Source organism: Rana temporaria, chromosome 4 (assembly GCF_905171775.1).
Source record: "Rana temporaria chromosome 4, aRanTem1.1, whole genome shotgun sequence".
Taxonomy (NCBI): Eukaryota; Metazoa; Chordata; class Amphibia; order Anura; family Ranidae; genus Rana; species Rana temporaria.
The window spans coordinates 386,002,649-386,028,427 of NC_053492.1; the positions used below are offsets into that span (position 1 = coordinate 386,002,649).

Sequence of the window (25,779 nt, forward strand, 5' to 3'; positions counted from 1 at the left end):
GGATATACCAAAAGGCACAATAGAACATTTATTATCCATTGTTGTTAGTTAATAAATAACTAAAATTAGAAAGAGGTCACCTGTTTGGTGGATAAGACCAAGCCACATTTGGCAGTAGGTGCTTATTATATATATTTACAACCTATTATGTAATACTTTACAAGACATATTTGCTTGGCCACTCAACCCCTACAGTAGGACAGAAGACTGCCTATGTACCGTGTTTCCCCGAAAGTAAGCCCTACCCCGAAAATAAGACCTAGTGTTACTTTCCAGGACGGCTGCAATATAAGCCCTACCCCAAAAATAAGCCCTAGTTTAAAATTCTTGTAAAATCCTATAATCCACTCTATTACAGTATTATATAATGTACAATGTGTGTGTTTCTGTAATATAAATGCGGGGAGGAGAGCTCCAGGGGAGGTCACAGAAGCGCAGAGCGGTGCTATAACGAAGGTATTTGGCACAATTATATTACAGAAACACACACATTGTGCATTATATAATACTGTAATCGAGTGAATTATGGGATTTTACAAGTATTTTAACTTGGTTCACACTGGAGAGAGAGGGGGAGAGAAGACGGCACTTTAAATGGTAAGACCTACCCTGAAAATAAGCCCTACTGTGTATTTTGTTGCCAAAATATATATAAGACCCGGGCTTATTTTCGGAGAAACACGGTAATACAGTCAAAAACATACAAGTCCTACTACTCAAACCCAAGAAAAACAGGTCTGGAATTGAGGAAATATTACACAGGCTACTACTTATGCCTCATACACACGACCAGTTTTCCCTGTCGAGAAAACTGCTATGACAGCTTTTGGCAGGGAAAACTGGCCGTGTGTATGCTCCATGCCAGTTTTTCCGAAAGGAAAACTGCCGCGAATTGCGGCGGGAAAAATTAGAACATGTTCTCTAATTTCCTGCGGTGGTCTTTTTCCCGGCAGTTTCCTATGGGAAACACTGCGGTGGAGCATACACGCGGCCGGGATTCCCGGCCAAAGCTCTCACCGCAGTTTTCCCGACGGGAAAACCTCTGGTGTATACACGGGGAAAGTTACCAAGCAGGTTCTCAGTTTTCCCCCTGGGATTCCCGGCGGACTTTTTACTGCCGGGAATCCCTGTTTGTGTATGGGGCATTAGAGTGCAAAAATTTCGTAGGAACCAGACTACCTATTCCTTTATACTGTATTACTTTCCAGTGGTGTTTTAACCACTTAAGGCCTGCCGCACAACGATATACGTTGTCAGAATGGCATGGCTGGACACAAGGGCGTACATGTACGTCCCCTTTAAGAATCCAGCTCGCGACCCAGTCCGAAGCTCTGTGACCGCGGAACCCCGCGGACCTGATAGCTGCCGGTGTCCCGCGATTGGGTCACAGGAGCTGAAGAACGGGGAGAGGTGAGTGTAAACAAACCTTCCCTGTTCTTCTCTGTGGCTTGTCACTGATAGTCTGTTCCCTGTCATAGGGAACGACGATCAGTGACGTCACACGTCCAGCCACGTCCCCCTACAGTAAGAAACACACAATAGGACACACTTAACCCCTTTAGCGCCCCCTAGTGGTTAACCCCTTCACTGCCATTGCCATGTTCATGGTAATCAGTGCGTTTTTAGAGCACTTTTTGCTGTGAAAATGACAATGGTCCCAAAAATGTGTCAAAAGTGTCCGATTTGTCTGCCACGTCACAGTCACGAAAAAAATCGCTGATCGCCGCCATTACTAGTAAAAAAAAATATTAATAAAAATGCCATAAAACTATCCCCCATTTTGTAAACGCTATAACTTTTGCGCAAACCAATCAATAAACGCTTATTGCGATTTTTTTTTTTACCAAAAATATGTAGAAGAATACGTATCGGCTTAAACTGAGGAAAAAATATGTTTTTTTATATATTTTTGGGGGATATTTATTACAGCAAAAAGTAAAAAATATTGAATTTTTTTTTAATTGACGCTCTATTTTTGTTTATAGAGCAAAAAATAAAAGCCGCAGAGGTGATCAAATACCACCAAATGAAAGCTCTATTTGTGGGAAAAAAAGGGCGCCAATTTTGTTTGGGAGCCACGTCGCACGACCGCGCAATAGTCAGTTAAAGCGACGCAGTGCCGAATCGCAAAAAGGGGCCAGGTCCTTTACCTGCATAATGGTCCGGGGCTGAAGCGGTTAAGGCAGTACAATTATATCTAATCAGCATTTTATTACAGAGCATGAATTCATTTTACATACAATTGTAAAAGAATCTATAAGGTTTATTCAGGCTACGTGGTCAGTAAAGCTTCACCCACATTTTACTTCAACCTATTCATATTAAAGCTGAGTTCCTGTTTCCAAGTCACTTAAGGAAGCTTATCAGGAACAGGTTATGTCACAAGGAAAACACAACTTCTTTCAGAGCAAAGGTTTGTTTGTATGCTTAAAAATAGAGGAGCTCACAATTTCTTCTTCTGACTAATGACCTTTGAGAATAACATTTGTTGTATTACAGTTTCAGTATTCAAACAGCATATGCAGAAAACTGAAACAGTATAAAACTATTTTGGTACAAAAAATGAATATTTGGTATAAATACACAAAATATTATAAACTTATTGTAAAGGCACACTGTTGGACTTTATTTGCCCATTGTATAATGTATTTGGAATCACATAATGGATAACAATTTTTTTCGGCTTTAACACAGATGTCAAAACACCTGCTGGCTAGTAATTTTAGTAAATCTAACTTAAAGGGGTTGTAAAAGTTTTTTTTTTTTTTTTTTCTAAATAGATTCCTTTTAAGCTAGTGCATTGTTGGTTCACTTACCTTTTCCTTCCATTTCCCTTCTAAATGTTTTTTTTCTTTGTCTGAATTTCTAAAGGCACAGATCAATCCGCGCTACTCCCAAAAAGTACAATTGAATAGTGTTGAATATAAATAGTGATAAAAAATAAAAAGTGAAGTGCTGCACTCAAAAATATAGGAACCTAATATTGGGCTCCAGAAGACATATAAAAGCAAAAAAATACAAGTGCGCTACTATCATAGCATCAAAGCCATAGTTGACCAATGTGCATAGTGAATGGAATGCATCAAAAAGGGATTGGTGGAAATAAATAAAAATATGAATACAAATAAAAAAGTCTCTGTGTGACAGATAACCACAAGTGTTGAAAAAACAGTAGGTGCAATAAGTAATATCGCAAAGCAGCTGATTTTCAAAAATCTTATACTCTTCATAAACACTTGTTCATATGGCGATATCAGCAGGCAGGTAATTTAAATCCAAAAAGATATAGGATGGCCGCTTACCAGAACGTTGTACCCTCAAGGGGTTATTGGGCACTCAGGCACTCTGAATTTCTCACTTCCTGTAAGCTTGCCCCCATTAACCGAGCCGTTGTAGCTGGGGGTTAGTGAGCATGCTTGCCCCCTCCCTTGGGACTACATCCCTGATAGAAAACGCTAAACGCTCACAGCGTGTCCCCGCAGGAATGTAGTCCCAAGGGAGGGGGCGAGCACGCTGACTAACCCCCAGCCAGAACGGCTCGGATGATGGGGGCAAGCTTACAGAGGAGGAACAGGAAGTGAGAAATTCAGACAAAGAAAAAAAACATTTAGAAGGAAAATCGAAGGAAAGGGTAAGTGAACCAACAATGTACTAGCTTAAAGGAAGCTATTTAGAAAATAAAAAAACAAACCTTTACAACCCCTTTAAGTTAGATTTACTAAAATTGCTAGCTAGCAGGTGTTTTTAGCATAAGAAACTCCGTGGGTCTCTTCTACCATAAAAGCTTTGTTTCAACCTGCTATCAATGTATTTCTAGCTTTAAAGGGGATGTGCCATGAAAAAAAAAATAAAAGCCAGCAGCTACAAATACTGCAGCTGCTGATTTTTAATATTAGGACACCTACCTGTCCTGGAGTCCAGCGCCGTCCGCAGCAGAGGACGAGCGATCGCTCGTCACTCTGCTGCTCCCCCCGCCATCCTCAGTGAGGGAACCAGGAAGTGAAGCGCTCCAGCTTCACTACCCGGTTTCCTACGGCGCATGCGCGAGTTGCGCTGCGCCGCTGATTGGCTCCCGCTGTGCTCTGGGAGCCGAGTGTTCCCAGAGCACAACGGGGGGAGGACGGGAGGTGACGTCATGCCCGCAGTTTTCCTGAAACTGTGTGGTCGTAAGTGGGTGCAAATACCTGTCTTTAGACAGGTATCTGCACCCCCCTCCCCCCTGAAAGGTGTCAAATGTGACACCGGAGGGGGGGAGGGTTCCGATCAGCGTGAGTTCCACCTTAGGGTTGGAGCTCCGCTTTAAACTGACTGCCATGCATGCTGGTAATAAGCACAAGTAAGACTAATGCTGGCCATACACTATACGAAAAATCGGCCGAACCCATTTTCGAAAAACACTAAAGGCGCTAAAGTGGCATCGCTGGAGGCGAGCGCATGGAGAGATGGGTCTGCCATAAGGTAAATACTTGCATTGGCAAGAGCTCTGGCAGGCCCAATTAAAGTATTGGTAAACCTTTACCCAAAAAGCTAATAGTAGTCCCAAGGGAGGGGGGCGAACACGCTGACTAACACCCACCCAGAACGGCTCGGATGATGGGGGCAAGCTAGTTGAGGGGGATCAGGAAGTGAGAAATTCAGACAAAGAAAAAAAAACATTTAGAAGGGAAATTGAAGGAAAAGGTAAGTGAACCAACAATTCACTAGCTTAAAATAACCTATTTAGAAAATAGAAAACAAACCTTTACAACCCCTTTAAAGCGGACCTTCAGTCATTTATTCAACTTTGCATCTATTAAACCTTTTGCCTTTGTTGTTTTAACTTTGGATAGTAAAACATTTTTTTTCTGCCAGTAAATACCTTATACAGCCCACTTCCTGTTTCTTGTCTCGTCATTAGCCTAGGCTTATAACACCATGCACAGATCTCTCTCTCGCTCTCGTGTGAGTTTGCCAGGAAGGGAGGGAGGATGAGTCATAAGAAGGCCAATGAGAGCTGCAGGGCTGCAGAGCTGGAGGTGTGCCCCTGTGTGTCTGTGTAAATCCAGGAAGTGAACAGGCAGCAGCTTCAGCTGCCCACAGTTAAAATGGATGCAGCCAGACTCAGTGGAGGGAGATTTCTGCAGCTTATTTGGCAAGTACAGAATCACAGTATACCGGTATATAAAATAATATGAAAAGTGGAACTGCAGAATGGCAAAGATGTTTGTAATACAAATTATGTGAGCAGACTGAAGTTCCTCTTTAAGTTACATTTTAAAGCACAACTTAAAGGAGTTCTCCAAGCTAAAACTTTTAACCCCCGCTGTGCCCGGGCTGTAAAACTATACAAAATAAACTTTCACTTACCTGCCTACGATCCCCCGTTGTTCCGATATCGCCGTCCCGTTCCCCCGGTCCCGGTCTCTTCCACTTCCTGCGGGTCGGTGACTCACAGTGCGCTCAGCCTATCAGCGTCCGCAAAGGGACATTGCTGCGGCCGCTGATAGGCTGAGCGCACTGTGAGTCACCGACCCGCAGGAAGTGGAACAGACCAGGACCGGAGAACGGGGCGGCGATATCGGAACAACGGGGGATCGTAGGCAGGTAAGTGAAAGTTTATTTTGTATAGTTTTACAGCCCGGGCACAGCGGGGGTTAAAAGTTTTAGCTTGGAGAACTCCTTTAATAGACTTTGAAAAAAGGTTGTTACCAAGATACTGAACTTTTTGAAATAGGTTTTTTAAGTTGTTCAATAAATAGACCAGAACACAGATATACAGTTCATCTTATCAAAATGTCTGTACTATGGGAGGTATCCCATAGAGAATAAACATGGGAAACAATAGGTGGCATAACATTAGCCACTGACTGCATATCTACCAGTACCTTGAAAAAAAAATGATTATGCCCCAAACTTCTTAATTTGTCATGGGTTCCAGATGTCTGGATTCTGTCTGGACTTCATGAGCATGAAACTATCTGAACGACCAGGCAGAAATAAAAAACAGCCTTTAACCCCTTACCCCCTGGACCAATATGCAGCTAAATGCCCAGAGGTGTTTCTACAATTTGGCACTGCGCTGCTTTAACTGGTAATTGCGCGGTCATGCAATGTTGTACCGAAACGAAATTTACGTACTTTTCTTCCCACAAATAGAGCTTTCTTTTGGTGGTATTTGATCACCTCTGCGGTTTTTATTTTTTGTGCTATAACCAAAAATAGAGCGACAAGTGTGAAATATTTTTTTACCTTTTTCTATAATAAATATCCCCCAAAATATATAAAAAAACATTTTTTTCCTCAGTTTAGGTCGATACGTATTCTTCTACATATTTTTGGTAAAAAAAAAATCGCAAGAAGCGTTTATCGGTTGGTTTGCGCAAAATGTATAGCGTTTACAAAATAGGGGATAGTTTTATTGCATTTTTATTAATTTTTTTTTTTTTACTACTAATGGTGGCGATCAGCGATTTTTTTCGTGACTGCGACATTGTGGCGGACACTTCGGACAATTTTGACACATTTTTGGGACCATTGTCATTTTCACAGCAAAAAAAATGCATTTAAATTGCATTGTTTATTGTGAAAATGACAGTTGCAGTTTGGGAGTTAACCACAGGGGGCGATGAAGGAGTTATGTTTCACCTAGTGTGTGTTTACAACTGTAGGGGGGTGTGGCTGTAGGTCTGATGTCATCGATTGTGTCTCCCTATAAAGGGGATGACACGATCGATGCAGCCGCCACAGTGAAGCACGGGGAAGCCGTGTTTACATACGGCTCTCCCCGTTCTTCAGCTCCGGGAGCGATCGCGAGGGGGCGGCTAGAAACGAATAGCCGCCCCCTCATCCCGGATCGCTCCCACACGATTACCGACCGCCGCGTGTACCGGGGGGGGTCCCGATCGGACCCCCGACCCACGCCTAGGCAGTGACGTGCGGGCACGTCGTTCTGCCTGTCCGTGCCATTTTGCCGACGTATATGTACATCCGGCGGTCGTTAAGCGGTTAAAGTGTTACTAAACCCAGTAATATGAAAATAGTTCATCCGTCCCCCCCACAGTGCCCACAGCTTATAAATCTTCATTTACCATTAAAATACTGCCACTATATACCTTTTTGGATGATCTGTATACCATGGTTACATCATAAACTGCACAGTTTCTCCAGTGCTGAGAGTTCAGATAGGAGGAGATTTCGACTGCAGCCTGTATACACGCCCACATGTGTGATGTCAATATAATGTGACCTGGCCATCTCTGAGAAAAGTTCTCTCCAGCATAGAAGACACAACTGAGCATGTGCAGGTCGGCTACTCTGCCTGTGTTAGCTGGCCTTCCCCAGATAGACATCCTGCTTTGAAATGATCCGACGAAGGAGCCGCACATGCTTCGAAACGCGTTACCGCCCCTTCTCCCAACTGACACCATCAGCCTTGTGTGTCCCACAGTGCTTTTTACCCTTTGTGCACTTTATAAAATTTTGCATACTGCACTTAGAGGCGCCTTTCTGTTCCTTTTTTAGGTCTTCAGGTAAACAACTGTGCATCTGTAATCTTTTATGTCTAAATTATGTTTAATATCTTTATTAAAAACTTAAAAGATAAGTGAAAATAAATTGAATGGGAACAGAAACATGAAAGAAACTGCTATTATGATTTAAGGGGTTTTCCACCTCTGCTAAATATGGCAACATAGAATATCATTTGTGAATAATGAAACTTTAACCACTTGTCCACCGGGCCTATTTTGGCACTTCTCTTCTTTATGTTAAAATCACAATGTTTTTGCTAGAAAATTAATCAGAACCCCCAAACATTATATATTTTTTTTTAGCAGACACCCTATGGAATAAAAATTTTTTCTTGCATGGTATTTGCGCAATAATTTATTAAGCGCATTTTTTTGGGGGAAAAAAAACGGTTTCATGTATTAAAAAATAACAAAACAGTAAAGTTAGCCCAATTTTTGTGTATAATGTGAAAGATGATGTTACGCCGAGTAAATAGATACCTAACATATCGCGCTTTAAAATTGCGCACACTCATGGAATGGCGCCAAACTTCAGTACTTAAAAATCTCCATAGGCGATGCTTTAAATTTTTTTACAGGTTACTATTCGAGTTACAGAGGAGGTCTAGTGCTAGAATTGTTGCACACGCTCTAACGCACGCGACGATACCTCACATGTGGGATTTGAACTGCGTTTACATATGTGGGCGGGACTTGCATGCGCGTTCGCTTCTGAGCGCGAGCTACCGGGACAGAGGCGTTTTAAAAAAAATATATATTTTAATTTTATTTTTATTTTACTTAATTTTTTTATTTTTACACTTTTTTTCCCCCCTTGTAATAGGAATCACAGTGACAGGTCCTCTTTATGGAGAGATATGGGATCAATAAGACCCCACATCTCTCCTCCAGGCTTACAAGCATGAGATTGTGAAAAAAATTCACAGATCTAATGCCGACAGCTGCGATTGCGGCTTTGTTTACTTCCGGGTATCGGGTGTGACGTCATAACGTTGCGCCGGTACCTCCGACGGTCATAGAGATGGCTGGTGACCATCTGGTCACCAGTCATCTCTATGCTTCCCAGCGAGCGCCGGGTGATTCGCTCTCCAGGGGCCCCTGATGGCACGGGAGAGCCCAGAGAAGCACCGGATGGCGGCGGGAGGGGGGGGACGTCCCCTCCCTGCTGCCTATAAGAACGATCAAGCGTGGGATTTTTGTTTTACAGGACTAGATAGGTTAGTCTTAGATCAGTAATGGTGAACCTTGGCACCCCAGATGTTTTGGAATTATGTTTCCCATGATGTTCATGCACTCTGTAGTTGAGCATCATGGGAAATGTAGTTCCAAAACATCTGGGGTGCCAAGGTTCGCCAATAACTATGTTAAATTGTGCTTACAAGTAGATTTAAAGATTTTAGTTTGAGGCTGAACTTCCACTTTAAGGGCTCATTCACACTTGCCTCCCCTTTTGCTGCAGATGCAGTGGCTGGAGTCCACATATGCCACAGCCGTGACCGAAATTATACCAGCTCACTGAAGGCGATCTATTTAAAGCGGGGGTTCACCCTTAGAGGGCACTTTTCCCCCTTAGATTCCTGCTCGTTATTACTAGGGGAATCGGCTATTTATTTTAAAATATGTGCAGTACTTACCCGTTTACGAGACGCATCCTCTCCGTCGCTTCCGGGTATGGGCTTCGGGAATGGGCGTTCCTTCTTGATTGACAGGTTTCCGAGAGGCTTCCGACGGTCGCATCCATCGCGTCACGATTTTCCGAAAGAAGCCGAACGTCGGTGCGCAGGCGCAGTATAGAGCCGCACCGACGTTCGGCTTCTTTCGTCTACGAGTGACGCGATGGATGCGACCGTCGGAAGCCTCTCGGAAGAATGTCAATCAAGAAGGAACGCCCGCTCCCGAAGACCCATACCCGGAAGCGACGGAAGAAGATGCAGCTCGAAAACGGGTAAGTACTGCTCATATTTTAATACAAATAGCCGATTCCCCTAGACCGAACGAGCAGGAAGCTAAGGGGAGATTTTTTTTTTTTTTTTAAATGGGTGAACTCCCGCTTTAAGTGAATAGGGCTGTGCTGAAACCACTCCACAACCAAGCAGAATGTTTGCAGTTGCGGCACAGTTGTTTGGTACTTTAGGATATTAAAACAGGTGGTCAGGAGGTTATATGTGAGTCGCTCTTCAGAGAGCAAAGCAGGTGTAAATGAGCCCTAATGCCGCGTACACACGGTCGTTTTTCAGCATTAAAAAAAATGACATTTTTCAGCATGTCCAAAAAACAACGTTTTTGCAACTTCATCATTAAAAACGATGTTACCCACACACTATCGTTTTTAAAAAATGATGAACAAAGCGCGGTGACGTACAACACGTATGACGGCACTCTGAAGGGGAAGTTCTATTCGCCTTTGGGCTGCTTTTAGCTGATTCCTTGTTAGTAAAAGACGATTCGCGCTTTTCTGTCTGTTACAGTGTGATGAATGTGCTTACTCCATTACGAATGGTAGTTTTACCTGAACGAGCGCTCCCATCTCATAATTCGCTTCTGGGCATGCGCGGGTTTAAAACGTCGTTTTAGCCCACACACGATCATTTTTTACAACCCGAAAAACGTCATTTTAAAAAACGGCATTAAAAAATGCAGCATGTTCGAATTTTTTTTGTTGTCGTTTTTTAGGTTGCATTCACACATTTCCGCGACAAAACGCGTCGTTTTTCAGCCTTTTTTTTTTGCTGGATGGGTGATTTTACACTGTCGGCTATGCCCAAACGCCGTAGCCACCCGAAAAAAAGGGTCCGGGACTTGTTTTGAGCATCAGGCGTTTCGGCGTTCGGCGTGGAGATGTGAACCATCTCCATAGCCGACAATGTAAAATCACCCCTCCAGCGTATTGCAGGCTGCAACAAATGCTAACAAATTTTTATCTGCTGGAATTTGGAAATATCCGCGGATAAATATCCGCTGGAACGTACACACCAGGGGATCTATACGCTGAAACCGATCCGCTGAGATTTTACAGCGGATGGATCCTCTCGTGTGTACGGGGCCTTAGAAGCCGAAAAACGATGTGAAGCCCACACACGATGATTTAAAATGACGTTTTTAAAAACGTAATTTTTTTTCATGCCGAAAAACGACCGTGTGTACGCATTAGAGTCAAATTTCTATTCATCTACATATTTTCTGTTTTATGTATTAGCGCCTATTCACACTGTGCAGAGACTGGTGTTTTTCTGCACTTGATCAATGGCGGTCATTGTAAGGACATGTAAAAAACAGTCAGCCTTCAGAGCTGCAAGCCCAAAGTACCAGTTATCGGACCTGGTAATAGGCTACTCAGTACCCTATTTTTCTTGGGACTGGAAGTGTGAGGGTTTGACAATACAATCAACTGCTATACTGGACTCAATAATGTTTGGAACTCCAAAAAAGTAATTTCTTTCTTGGTTAGATTATTATATATTAGGATTACAAAAAAATGCAATTATAAAAATAACCCTTAAAGCCCCACACTGGGCAAATTTTTTTTTTTCCTGTTCTTCTGTCTGTAACTCCACACAGTAATGCAAGGCTTTCTCCCAGGTGTGGAGTGTCATGCTCACCCCCTCCCTTGGACTACAGGACAGTCAGGACACCCACTAACACACAAGTCCTTTCTCTATCTGCAATGTAGAGAGCGTCCTGACTCTCCTGTAGTCCAAGGGAGGGGGCGAGCACGACACTCCACACCAGGGAGAAAGCCTTGCATTACTGTGTGGAGTTACAGACAGAAGAACAGGAAGTGAGGATTCTCAGAAGAAATAAGGACATTTAAAATCAAAATTGAACGATGAGGTGAGTGAAGGAGGACTGCACTAAGGTAAAGGAAGCTATTTGGGGAAAAAAAATTGTACCTTTACAACACCTTTAAGCAAATATGTTTTGTGTATCAATCTATCTAATAATAATTTTTACATGGCAGTCACATGCGAATTCAGAAAAACATAGAAAATGTATCTCCTGATATCAGTGAGCCAAACTGAAAGATAACATTGTTAATTCTCGTATGACTGTGAACTTTCTTCAAGGCTGCCTGTGTAGGAGTAGCCAGGGATAAAATACATTTATTTATACTGTAGATCAGCCCTCAAAATTTCCACTCGCCTACTAGCATTTGGCGAGTGGATTTAAGCTGGGGGCGAGTGATGACAGGGCTGCATGACCAATCTCCCTCCAATCTGTGCCTACACTTAGAGTCCCGATGAGATTGGCGGCTGAAGAGGAAAGGTGCATGCTCAGGAAAAGTAGTCTGGTGAGCCGCACACAGGCAGAGCAGTACACAGGTGCTCTCCTTACAATTCTCATTAAGCTATGGGACCCAACAGTATGACCTCTCTGAGCCTGCCCCCCTCCCCCGGGCCCCGACCAATGTAGCTGGAGAGCAGAAAGTAATGAGTGAGGTGGAGGATTGCAAAAATGACCACTCCGGTGCAGTGCTTACTGAAAGTTGCCCTGACATGAGAGCGGCAGCCTTCTAGTTTGTACAGTTTTCTTCTCCTTGTGCTCTATGTAAGTGTCCAACAGTTTAGCCTGAGCACTGTGAGCAGACTGGTCTCAATGTGTGCTGTGCGCTGTCAGTGTGCGCTGTGCTATGGTGTCAATGGCTGTGCAGTTGTGTGGATCTCAGCGCTGGATTGTACTCCCTCCCGCTGTGCTGCAGCTCCTCTCCTCTCTGCCAGCCTGAATAAAAGGGGGAAGTGGGGACATGCAAGCGTGGAGCCGCACACACAGGCTCCTGATGATGAGATGAATGGGAGCGAGAGAGAGGATGAATGGGAGTTGCAGAGGAGACAGCAAGATAATGGGGAAGAGACCCAGTTCTAGTGCCCTGTCCCTTTGGTCTGCCCCCAGTGCCCTGTCCCTTTGGTCTGCCCCCAGTGCCCTGTCCCTCTGATCTGCCCCCAGTGCCCTTTCCCTCTGGTCTGACCCCAGTGCCCTGTCCCTCTGGTCTGCCCCCAGTGCCCTGTCCCATTTTGTTAAAGTTGTTGTTGGTAATATTTAATTTTGTAACTTGATTCTGCATAAAACATTGTCATTCCATGAGATAATCTACGAGGGCGTGTTTACGGGTGCAATTAGGTACAGGGCAGTGTATGAATTAGGGGGGGCAACTGGTGGCGAGTAACTCTTGAGGCCTGGCTAGTAGCTCAGGACTTGAAATTTTGAGCCCTGGTAGATAACATTTCTGCATGCTAATGCTTAACTTACAAAAATTGTGGTATGATGTCGGCTCACCCAAACTGTGGTAGAAAGGTTATCATTCTTGGAGGTAGGATTGACAGCAGAGGATATAGTTGGCCATACGTCAATCTTTTTTTTTTTTTTATTATTAAACCATTTGATATGGATGGGAAAATCACTCCTTCTGTCCTAATATATTTTGACAGCTGGGAGCCTCCCCCACCATCAAAAAAAAACACTGACCAGTGCTGCCGGCTATAGCCGCGGAGGTGATCATGTACAATGGCTGGCTACTCTGATATCACTGTATGTCTGTGCCGCCAGCCATATAGTTAACCCAATACTCAAGAGGAGTAGGAGAATGTGTTTTGGGGGGTAATTCTTAGTATGCTTATCTTGTGTGTTAGAAACATGTTATTTATTGACAACTTTGTAAAAAAGATATTTTAACATTCCTTCCTCATTTTTCAAAAATTTGTGGCAATTTTTTTTTTAAAGACTACTTTGCCTTTTAGAAAATACGTTGGTGTATTTGCTTTCCAAAATGGGGTCATAGACAATGACACAAGAAATGTGATAGGTAGTCAGAAAATTAGACACATAAATGCTCCTTGAAAGCCCAAAGGTGTTCCTTGGATTTTGGGATACTCTAGACCAGTGTTTCTCAACTCCAGTCCTCAAGGCGCTCCAACAGTTTGTGTTTTCAGGATTTCCCTCAGATGAAACGGCTGTGGTAATTACTAAGGCAGTGAAACTGATCAAATCGCCTGTGCAAATTAATAGAAAGTCTATAAAACATGTTGGGGCGCCTTGAGGATTGGAGTTGAGAAACACTGCTCTAGACTGTGAAAAATTCTGACACATTTGGTATCCCCCGTACTCGGAAGGAGTAGCAGAATTTATGTTTTTGGTATAATTGTAAGTACACTGTGTGTGAAAAATTATTTGTGAAAAAAAAATTATTTAATTGCTTAATTTTCCCAAAAATTGTGACTAAAATAAAAATTTCAGAAAACTCATACCTCTAACGAAATACTTTGGGGTGTCTCCTTTCCAAAAAAATTGTAATTTGGAGGGTATTTATACTGTCCTGGCATTTTAGGGCCTCAAAAAATGAAATACATACATATATACAGTATGGGGTAGAATGGCTTAAATTTGTGCGGGTGTAGCGTATCTCCGATACGCTACGCCGCCGTAACTTAGTGAGGCAGGTTCTGTATTCACCAAGAACCTGCGCCCTAAGTTACGGCAGTGTAGCGTAAATCTGCCAGCGTAAGCGCGCCTAATTCAAATTGTGAAGAGGTGGGCGTGTTTTACTTAATTAAAACATGACCCCACGTAAATGACGTTTTTGACTAACGGTGCATGCGCCGTCCGTGAAAGTAACCCAGTGCGCATGCTCCAAATTAACCCGCAAAAAGCCAATGCTTTAGACGTGAACGTAAATTACGCACATCCCCATTCACGGACGACTTACGCAAACAACGTAAAATTTTCAAAATTCGACGCGGGAACGACGTCCATACTTAACATAGGATACGCCTCATATAGCAGGGGTAACTATACGCCGGAAAAAGCCTAACGTAAACGACGTAAAAAAATGCGCCGGGCAAATCTACCTAATTTGCATATTCGCTGCGTAAATATACGGAAGCGCCACCTAGCGGCCAGCCTAAAATTGCAACTAAGATACGACGGCGTAAGAGACTTACGCCGGTCGGATCTTAGTCAAATCTATACGTAACTGATTCTATGAATCAGGCGCATAGATACAACGCCGCACACTCAGAGATACGACAGCGTATCTGGAGATACGCCGTCGTATCTCCTACCTGAATCTACCCCTATATATATATATATATAATTTGATAATTGGTCTATCCTGATGTACTGACTGCCTATCTCATTTTTTTTAAGGCCCTAAAATTATATATATATCATAGTATGTAGACGCTAACTTTTAAACAGACTGATTTGTTTTTGTTTTTTACCAAAGAAATGTAGCAGAATACATTTTGGCTTAAATTTATGAAGAAAGATTATTTCCAAAATTGTATAAAACTAAGAAAAACATTTCGTATTTGTTCATTAATGTAGCAAAAAAGAAAAAACCTTGCAATGATTAAATATCCCCAAAATAAAGCTTTGTCTCAACACAAATGATATAAAATTAATTTGGGCACAGTGTTGCAAGACTGAGTAATTTTCATTCAGAGTGTGACAGCGCAGACAACTGAAAAATGGAGTGGCTGAAGTGGTTAAACAACCAAAAGATGCAAATGTTAACTTGACACACATTAGTGGCATTGGGTGTGCTTAGTGTCTGTGAGATTTGTGAAGCTGTCCTGTCACAATTCACGCCTAAATTGGAATTGGAGATTGTGTGAGACTTTGTTAGGCCCCTTTGATGTGAAGAATTGCATGGGATGGTGCTTTCCAAAAATCATAGAATAAAGTTGGTCCCAATAAAGGCCTAGTTCAAGAATGTTTAAATATATATATCATGGTTTGTAGACTCTGTAAGGCCCCTTTCACACGGGGCGGATCAGTAATGATCCGCCTCTGTATGCTCCGTTTGCTCAGCGGGGATCGCTCCGTTTATCCCCGCTGAGCTGGCGGATGACAGGGCGGTCCTCGCACACTGGAGGGCTGGGTTCACACCTCCGACGGATTTGGATGGCAGCAGGGGTGCGTTGTGTCCCTGTTCTCCATTTCAGGGACAAATCAGGGGAAACCTGAAACAGAGCCAAAGACACACAGGACTTTTGTGCAAGCAGCAATGGAGATGTGTTAATTGGCTCCATAGAGAGCCGTTCACAATCTCCTGTCATGCTAATTGGATTTGGGGGAAACCGCAATCCAATTCGCATAGGTGTAACCCAGCCTTAATTGTCTCAAAAAATTATGTTTTTTTGAAAAAGTTATTTAAAGGGGTTGTACACCCTCGTGTTTTTTCACCTTAATGCATCCTAGGCATTAAGGTGAAAAAACATCTGACAGCCACCCCCGTTTTACTTACCTGAGCCCTGGAATTCATTTGGCGGTGATGCACTGTCCCTCTCTCCTCGGGGTCCCGACTCTTGATTGGATAGATTGATAGCAGTGCAGCCATTGGCTCCCGCTGCTGTCAATCAAATCCAATGACACGGGTGCTGGGAGGCGGGACCGAGTCATACATTCGGCGGCTATGGAGCCAAATGCTAGACTCGGGAGCGTGCCCGCAAGGTAACCCCCTGGGAGAGTGTTTCTCCTAGGGCAGGGGTGTCCAAACTTTTTTCAAAGAGGGCCAGATTTGATGAAGTAAACATGTGTGAGGGCCGACCATTTTGTCTGTCATTCTCTGAATTAAAATTCGGTCTAAGTGTGTTCGTCCGAGCACTAATACACTGCCCAACAAGAATTCTCCTGCCTTTGTGGCCGTGTGTGGTGAAGACATGAGCTTGGGCGTGTTATTTGGATATACTGTATATATCTTTTGTGGCCCCAACGAATCCCGGAGCGTTGCTCAGGACTAAGGATGAGCTCGAGCGTGTTATTTGGATATATCAAATTTATCGGCGTATAACCTTCACTGTGGGAGGTTTCAGGGAAAAATATGTAAATTTTAAATAAAGGATCTTGAAGCAAAATAAGGGTCAGAGCCCATCTGCAGCCTCACCATTGCCATCAGTGCAGCCTGATCGATGCCCATCTGCAGCTTCGAAGGGGACAGGGAAGGGGCGGGATGAGCACCAACAGATTACATACAGGAGAATCTCCTGTTTACTCGGCAGCCTCTTTAATACAAAGTCCTGCCTCCTATGATAGACAGAACAGTTGTCCAATGGCAGCCCAGGAGATGGGACTTACTATTACAGATGCCGCAGAGTAAAGAGAAGATTCTACTGTATGTACTCCTGTATGCCCCCTCCGAGGCAGCACCAATAAATACAATACATATCTTTTGTGGCCCTGTGGGCCACAAAAGATATGAATCCAAAGCACCAGGGGGGCCGTAATAAACTGGAACGTGGGCCGCATTTGGCCGGTGGGCCTGACTTTGGACATGCCTGTCCTAGGGGGTTATCTGATGCGGGGAGGAGCCGTGAGAGCTTCCGGGGGACCTCAGAAGACGTGTTCGGACTGCACAGTGGAGGTAGAGTCGGTTCACACAGGGGCAACATGACTTCCAGCACGACTTTGGGAGGCAACTTGGACACGACTTGAGTATGAATCATCAGGCAACTTACAAGGCAACTTCAAGTCGCCTCCAGGACAGGAGGCTTTCCAGTGGCCAATCAAACAACAATCAGCTCTGTGGGAGGGAGGGGTTTGCCTGAGAAATGTATGTTATCTTCCTGGAAAGTTGCTTCAGTTAAGACAGTGATCAGACTTCTGAGGCGACTTCCATTGAAATCAATGGGTACAAGTTGCCTACAAGTCGGATTGAAGTAGTACAGGAACCTTTTCGGAGACGGTTCTATTCACTTCCATTGATTTTCTCAACCGCGCGACTTGGGACGACTTGGGGAGAATTCAAGTCAGATCTCAGGTCGCCCCAGTGTGAACCGGCTATAACATGTTTGTTATTTAAAAACAAAACAAAAACAAAGCTTTACAGTCACTTTAAAGGGGTTGTAAAGGTAAAAAAAAAAATCACCTTAATGCATCCTATGTATTAAGGTGAAAAAACATCCGACGGTACCGCCCCCCCCCCCCCGAACCCCCGTTTTACTTACCTGACCCCTCGAAAGTCCCACGCGCGTCCATGTGATCCTCTTCAGTTCCCAGCCTGGCCGTTGATTGGCTAGGCTGGACAGATTGATAGCAGTGCAGCCATTGGCTGCCGCTGCTGTCAATCACAGCGGATGACGCGGCGCGCCGGGGGGCGGGGCCGAGTGATACAGTCGGCGGCTATGCCCGCCCCTGTATCACGGGAGCGCGCTTGCAAAAGCTTTCCACCATGCAAGCTCGCTCACATTAAGGTGGAAAGCTTTTGCGAGGAGGAGCCGAGACAGCCGCCGAGAGACCCCAGAAGACAGGGTTAGGGGACACTCTGTGCAAAACGAGCTGCACAGTGGAGGTAAGTATAACATGTTTGTTATTTAAAAAAAACAAAAAAAGTTTGCCTTTAGTGTTCCTTTAATCACTTGCTTACTGGGCACTTAAAGGGGTTGTAAAGGAAAACATATTTTTTTCATAATAAGCATCCTTTACCTGCAGACATTCCTCTTTTCACTTCCTCATTGTTAGTTTTTGCTCAGAAGTTGCTCTATTTCTTCTCTGTTCTGTTCACTTCCTGCTTGTCTGATTTTACTGACCACCGTGATGGGAGGCTTTACAGCGGTGGTCAGTAACGTGCTCACCCCCTCCTGGGAACTACATCTGTGTGGCAGGTGTGAATTACTGGGCGTGCCGTAATGCATACTGGGAAATGTAGTTCTTTCATGAACGAGCACCGCAAACCAGGAAGTGAATGAGAGAACAGAAACTAGAATGCCGGAGGTGATATAGATGAAGGAATTTAATAGGTATTTACTCGTTTTTTAACAGAATCATTACACTATTCTGTCTATCTGCCTTGCAGACATTAATTTTATGCAACATTTTTTTTCCTTTACAACTCGTTTGTTTTTCACAAATAGAGCTTTCTTTTTATGGTACTTGATCACCTCTGCGGTTTTTATTTTGGTTAAAAGACATTTGTTTTAAAAAAAAAAAAATGTTTTTATATTTTGTTATACAATTTTGCAAACAGGTAATTTTTCTCCTTCATTGATGTACGCTGATGAGGCTGCACTGATGGGCACCGATGGACTGCACTAGTGGGCACTGATAGGTGGCACTGGTGGGCACTGATAGACGACACTGGTGGGCACAGATAAGCGGCACTGAGAGGTGGCACTGAAGGGCATTGATAGGTGGCACTGGTGGGCACTGAGAAGTGGCACTAATAGGTGGCATAGATAGGTGGCACTGATAGCTGGCAGTGATGGGCACTGATGGGTGGCAGTGATGGGCACTGATGGGTGGCAATAATGGGCACTGGTAGGTTACACTGATAGGCATTATTGCTAGGTGGCACTGATTGGCATCATTGGTGGGCATTGATAGGTGGCACTTGTGGGCATTGATAGGTGGCACTTGTGGACATTGATAGGTGGTACTTGTGGACATTAATAGGTGACACGTGGGCACTGGCAGGTAACAATGGCAGGTGGCACTGGCAGGCGGTTTTCATGGGCACTAATGAGGCTGATGTGCCTCCTTCCTCTTTGGGACCGATGTCCCTTGTGCACAAGCCGGTGATCTGGTGGGAGTCATTATCTGAGGGATAGGTTTATCATTTTATAAAAAAAAAGCAAAACAACTAAGATTTACAAACACTTTGACCTCCAGCAGTCCCAAGGTCACCTGTCCATTTTACCAAAACAAGTAAGTTATTACCCAAAATAATTTTGCGACAGAGCCCATTCATTAGTCTTAGGCCTCTTTCACACGATCGGACCTTTCAGGTCCGCATGTCAGTTTTGATGGCGGACCTGAACGGCCGCTTCATGCAGTACTATGGAGCGTCGGATGTCAGCGGAGACATGTCCGCTGACATCCGACCCGATCCGATCCACCAAAATCAGACGGATGGTGATACGTCCCCATCCGTCCATGGCGGATCGGATCGGGTGAGATCTAATGAAAACGGACATGCTGTCCGTTTTCATCAGATCTCTCTATAGGAGACAGCGGTGCGACCGTAGCGACGGAGTCCGTCTGTGTGGACGAGGGCTTAATGTCAGGGGAGGGGGATAAACCACAATCACTACATTATAGTAGTACAATATATTATAGTAAATATTATTATAGTAAAATAGAAATAAAAGGTCTGCATCCATTGTGGTTGAATTTCTGAAACCGTGCTCATGTTTATTTATTGTAGTATATAAGTATTACCACTGATTTACTGGGCACATTAACTAAAAGTTCACAAAATGCTCAGAAGTAAAGCAAAATAATTCAGTGAGTTATTTTATGTATATTTTCATGCAAAGCAGCTCATTATATATCAGCTTTTCCTTGCCAGTTGAAGACTGATAAAAGCTGGACCCTGTATGGTTGGCATGTATTACTGCACAACGTTGCTGTTTTGATTGTTAAATACGTCTAGACACACACACACAAAAAGATCGTCATTGTATTGTGCAGGATGGAGAAGAGTCTAAAACAGGCATGCATTCCACAGAAGGAACTACATATGTGCAGCTACTTGTTGTGTGGTTTTATATTCTCTATAAATTAGAACGCAGCAAAAAGCCAAACCAGCTTTTTAAGAGACTGATATCTTTTTTCCTCTCTCAAAATATCAAATGGAACATTATATGCAGAGTCAGATTCAGAATACTTTAATAATCCTAAAGGGAAATATTTGTGATACAGCCTCATTCAACAAAGACAACACAAGATCTCAATAATGAACAGAACAAAGCATAACGACACAATAAAATTACCAACAACAGCAATTAGTACAAATAAAACAAATTAAAACGATACTATAATAAAAAAAACATCCATACTATTAAAATAAAACATAGAATAAATAAGACAGAAAATCACACTACCAAAATGCAAATAATACACCACCAATATAATACCCAAAATATTAACATAATACCAACATACTATAAAAACGATATAAAAGTCCTGATCATAAACTAGATAAAATCTTCACATCGGCCCTTCCAGACAATAATTATATGATTAAAAAACGAATTTCCAATCTTAAATAAGAGCAGAATCTTCTACTTATTTGCTAATGTGCTAAGCTTTGTCACTGCATTAAAGTGGTTGTAAACCCTCTGATCATACTTTCACCTACAGGTAAGCCTACATTAAGGCTTACCTGTAGGTGTTTGCAATATTTCCTTAACCTACATGGTTAAGAAGATATTTGCAGAAAATTGGGCACCAATGTCTACGGCGTATGCGCACCGTAGACAGCGGCGCAGGCGCACTGGGCGTGCCGGGTTTTGAATAGAAATATGCCGGAAAGTGCCGGTTCCGCGCGCATGCGCGGGATTGACGTCATCGCCGCTCCGGCCACTCACATCGCCGGGGCGGCGATACCCAGAAGTAACCTCCGGGAGCGATGGCTGCAGCTGGAGGGGAAGACTAGGACAGCTTTGGGGGCTTCGATCTAAGGTAAGTAATACATAATGAGCTAGTATGCTGGTCATACTAGCTCATTATGCCTTTGTCTTGCAGATTTTTATTTAAAAAATTGGGTTTACAACCGCTTTAATGCAAAATGACTGATCATAAACATAAAATAAAGTGTTCACAATTTTCAAACCTGTCCCTGTATTCCTCTGAAGAGAATTTATATAGGAATATTAGTATGTGATTATATGCACCACCATAGAGGTATTCTATCTATCTCTATCTATCTATCTATCTATCTATCTATCTATCTATCTATCTATCTATCTATCTATCTATCTATCTATCTATCCTGTATTTATAGTATATATAGTATTTATAGTAATGACCACATAGTATGTGTGTGTGTGTGTATATATATATATATATATATATATATATATATATATATATATATATATATATATACATATATATATATACACACACACACACAGTGGGCCAGATCCACAGAAGAATTACGCCGGCGTATCTATTGATACGCCGCGTAATTTCAAAGTTCCCGTGTCGTATCTTTGTTTTGTATCTACAAAACAAGATACGACTGCATCTGGGATCGATCCGACTGGCGTTCGTCTTAGTACGCCGTCGGATCGTAGGTGCATTTTTCTGCCGGCCGCTAGGTGGCGTTTCCGTCTAATTCCGCGTCGAGTATGCAAATTAGCTAGATACGGCGATCCACGAACGTACGTCCGGCCGGCGCATTTTTTTATGTCGTTTCCGTAAGGCTTTTTTCGGCGTATAGTTATGCCTGCTATATGAGGCGTATCCTATGTTAAAGTGGAGTTCCACCCATAAATATAACCTTACATCAGTAGTTTTAAAAAAATGTCATTAGTCCTTTATGACATTTTTTTTTTTTTTTAGATGCCTTCAAAGTGTTGTTGCTATGCAGAATAGTTAATCTTCCTACTTCCTGCACCTAGGTGCTTAATGCTTCCTAACCTACACCGCACAGACTCCTGGGAATGTAGTGGGTGTAACTTTCCAGGAGTCTGTGCACTCCCCAGTCTCAAAGAATCATGTGACTTGGACAGCACAGGTGCTGAAACCTGATCTGACACTGCTTGTGCAGCACTGAGCATGTGCGAGATCTGCAAGGCTGAAATCCAGGAAGTCATACAGTCTGGCTTCATGATGCCCACACTTAAGATGGCCCCAGTCAATTTCTATTTTATAAAGTGTCTAAATGCTGTAACAACCTAACAAAACGGACCTTAGTTTACAGACTAACTAGACTAGAATACATTAAGCTTGTGTATTACAGGGGTATTTATATATAAAAAGTGAAATTGTGGCCGGAACTCCGCTTTAAGTATGGCCGTCTTTCCCGCGTCGTTTGCGTAAGTCGTTCGCGAATAGGGATTTGCGTAGAATGACGTCATCGTCGTAAACATTGGCTTGTTCCGGTTTATTTTCGAGCATGCGCACTGGGATACCCCCACGGACAGCGCATCACATACATTTGAATTGCGCGCCCTTACGCCGCCAAAGTTACACTACGCCGCCGTAACTTACGGCGCAAATTCTTTGAGGATAAGGAAAATGCGCTGTAAGTTACGGCGGCGTAGTGTATCAGAGATACGCTACGCCGGACGTAGGAATGCGCTGCACTACGAGGATCTGGCCCCATATATGTATGTATGTATATATATTCCCCAATAACAATGTATCCCTTGTGACTGGTACTTAATTCTCCCGAGGCACATCTGGAAGAAATTTGAGTTTCTTAACAACATACCTAAGGAACTTGCAACTCACTCCAGATATAAGATTCCAGGTTTGGAATGTGCATAGAGTTTACAGCAATAATTTAGAGTAATTATTACCATTCAAGCTACAGTAGGTGATTTGGTTCATTCATAAAATGTGTCCCAAACAGTCCTCTGCACGTTGCAGGATCCAACCCTCTTACACAAGTCTTCCAAGTAATAAGTAACCAGTGCAACTCATCCTTGACTGATAAAAAATGTTAGTTTGAAAACAGATAATCCTGCGGCTGGTAGAGGCACAAAAGGACTGGCAGCTAAAACAGATGTTGCCTAAGGTTATGCTGGCCATTCCTACAGGCTGGATGAAAGCAAGCTTGGCAGATTCCTCCATCCACACAGGGCAAATTTAGTTGCTTGATTCCCCTATGAACACAGTCAGTGTTGGTGGGGGAATCCCTCCCGTGGATCCATCGTGTTCTCAGAGGGGATGTGAGAACACATTGATTACTGATAGCAGCTATAATAGCCGTTAGCAATAATCGCATGTAAAATCAGACAGGTTGGTTGTACCCAAGTTGATATATCGATCAACTTGGGTACATTCAGTCCACCCATACATGGTTCAACTCTTGGCCAGTCCCTATTGAACCCGGCCAATATTCGAACCGTATATGGCCAGCTTAACAATGACACCTAGGAAACATCGAATGACGACTCCCACCAAGCCTTAGATAATGACAACTAATAAAGTTTGGATAATAATTCCTACCAAACCTAGGATAATGACTCCCACCACACCTCAGATAATGACTCCCACCAAACCTAGGATAATGACTCCCACCAAAACATAGGATAATGACTCCCACCAAACCTAGGATAATGACTCCAACCAAAACTTAGGATAATGACTCCCACCAAACCTAGGATTATGACTCCCACCAAACCTAGGATAATGACTCCCACCAAACCTAGGATAATGACTCCCACCACACCTCAGATAATGACTCCCACCAAACCTAGGATAATGACTCCCACCAAAACATAGGATAATGACTCCCACCAAACCTAGGATAATGACTCCAACCAAAACTTAGGATAATGACTCCCACCAAACCTAGGATTATGACTCCCACCAAACCTAGGATAATGACTCCCACCAAACCTAGGATAATGACTCCCACCAAACCTAGGATAATGACTCCCACCAAACATAGGATAATGACTCCCACCAAAACATAGGATAATGACTCCCACCAAACCTAGGATAATGACTCCCACCAAACCTAGGATAATGATTCCCACCAAACCTACGATAATGACTCCCACCAAAACCTAGAATAATGACTCCCACCAAACCTAGGATAATGATTCCCACCACACCTCAGATAATGACTCCCACCAAACCTACGATAATGACTCCCACCAAACCTAGGATAATGATTCCCACCACACCTCAGATAATGACTCTCACCAAACCTAGGATAATGACTCCCACCAAACCCAGGATAATGACTCCCACCAAAACCTAGGATAATGACTCCCACCAAACCTAGGATAATGACTCCCACCAAAACCTAGGATAATCACTCCCACCAAACCAAGGATAATGACTCCCACCAAACCTAGGATAATGACTCCCACCAAACCTAGGATAATTATTCCCACCACACCTCAGATAATGACTCCCACCAAACCTAGGATAATGACTCCCACCAAAACATAGGATAATGACTCCCACCAAACCTAGGCTAATGACTCCCACCAAAACATAGGACAATGACTCCCACCAAACCTAGGATTATGACTCCCACCAAACCTAGGATAATGACTCCCACCAAACCTATGATAATGACTTCCACCAAACCAAGGATAATGACTCCCACCAAACCTTAGGATAATGACTCCCACCAAACTATAGGATAATGACTCCCACCAAACTATAGGATAATGACTCCCACCAAAACATAGGATAATGACTCACACCAAAACATAGGATAATGACTTCCACCAAACATAGGATAATGACTCCCACCAAAACATAGGATAATGACTCCCACCAAACCTAGGATAATGACTCCCACCAAACCTAGGATAATGACTCCCACCAAACTATAGGATAATGACTCCCACCAAAACATAGGATAATGACTCCCACCAAAACATAGGATAATGACTCCCACCAAAACCTAGGATAATGACTCCCACCAAACCTAGGGTTATGACTCCAACCAAAACTTAGGGTAATGACTCCCACCAAACTATAGGATAATGACTCCCACCAAAACATAGGATAATGACTCCCACCAAACAATAGGATAATTATTCCCACCACACCTCAGATAATGACTCCCACCAAACCTAGGATAATGACTACTAATGAAACCTACTGTAGAATAGTGATAATGACTCCTACGAAACATAAGATAATGTTTCCTACCAAATATAGGATAATGACTTCTACCAAACATAGGATAAAGCCTCCTACCTCTTCCAAATAACAGAGGGTGCACCAGCAGAATGAGAAGATGCCTCCACAGATCTGCTTGCATCTCTTCCATAGATCCAAGGGCACCAGAAGAAATGGGCACACAATCCAGAGGTGGGTGCAACAGTTTCTTGAAGGGTGGTAAATAGGGATCGCCACACAATCCGGAATTCCAGATTCACATAACAGAAACACACACACACTCACAGAGTTACACCACAAAGATGAAAGGGAAGGAGCACATGCTCAGAAAATGAAAATATTGCTTTGCCGAAAGAGTAGTTGATGCTTGGAACAGACTTCCAGCAGCGGTGGTGAGTCAGTCAACAGTAAGTGAATTCAAACATGCTTGGGACAAACATAGATCTACACAAAAGTTAAAAAATGAAAAAAAAAAAGGGGGGGGCAGCAGACTTTCCTGCTGTCACTCTATGTTTATATGGTAAAAATAAGTCATATTAAACAGAAGTAGCTGTCAACATGAGATGAAACCTACAACACAACGGAACATCTGGACACATGTACACAAGCTGTATTAGAACACAAGCAGAATACAGAGTTAGTAGTCACACAGGTCACATCCAGCACACAGGGGACTCCAGGGGACAAGTCCTCAGCAGGGGGTCACTATTGCCTGTAGTGGATCCGCACAGTGACCCAGGTC

The 25,779-nt window shown here is 43.2% G+C and overlaps 1 protein-coding gene across 2 annotated transcripts in view; it reads right to left on the bottom strand.

The window, feature by feature from the left end:
- Positions 1-25,494, bottom strand: part of MERTK (MER proto-oncogene, tyrosine kinase) — a 192,388-nt gene extending 166,894 nt beyond the window's left edge. For both annotated transcript variants that reach the window (XM_040351086.1, XM_040351085.1), the window contains exon 1: positions 25,116-25,494. In XM_040351086.1, the coding sequence (XP_040207020.1) occupies positions 25,116-25,188 (73 nt within the window). In that variant the 5' untranslated portion in view covers positions 25,189-25,494. The remainder of the gene's footprint in view (positions 1-25,115) is intronic.
- Between the last annotated feature and the right edge of the window lie 285 nt (positions 25,495-25,779).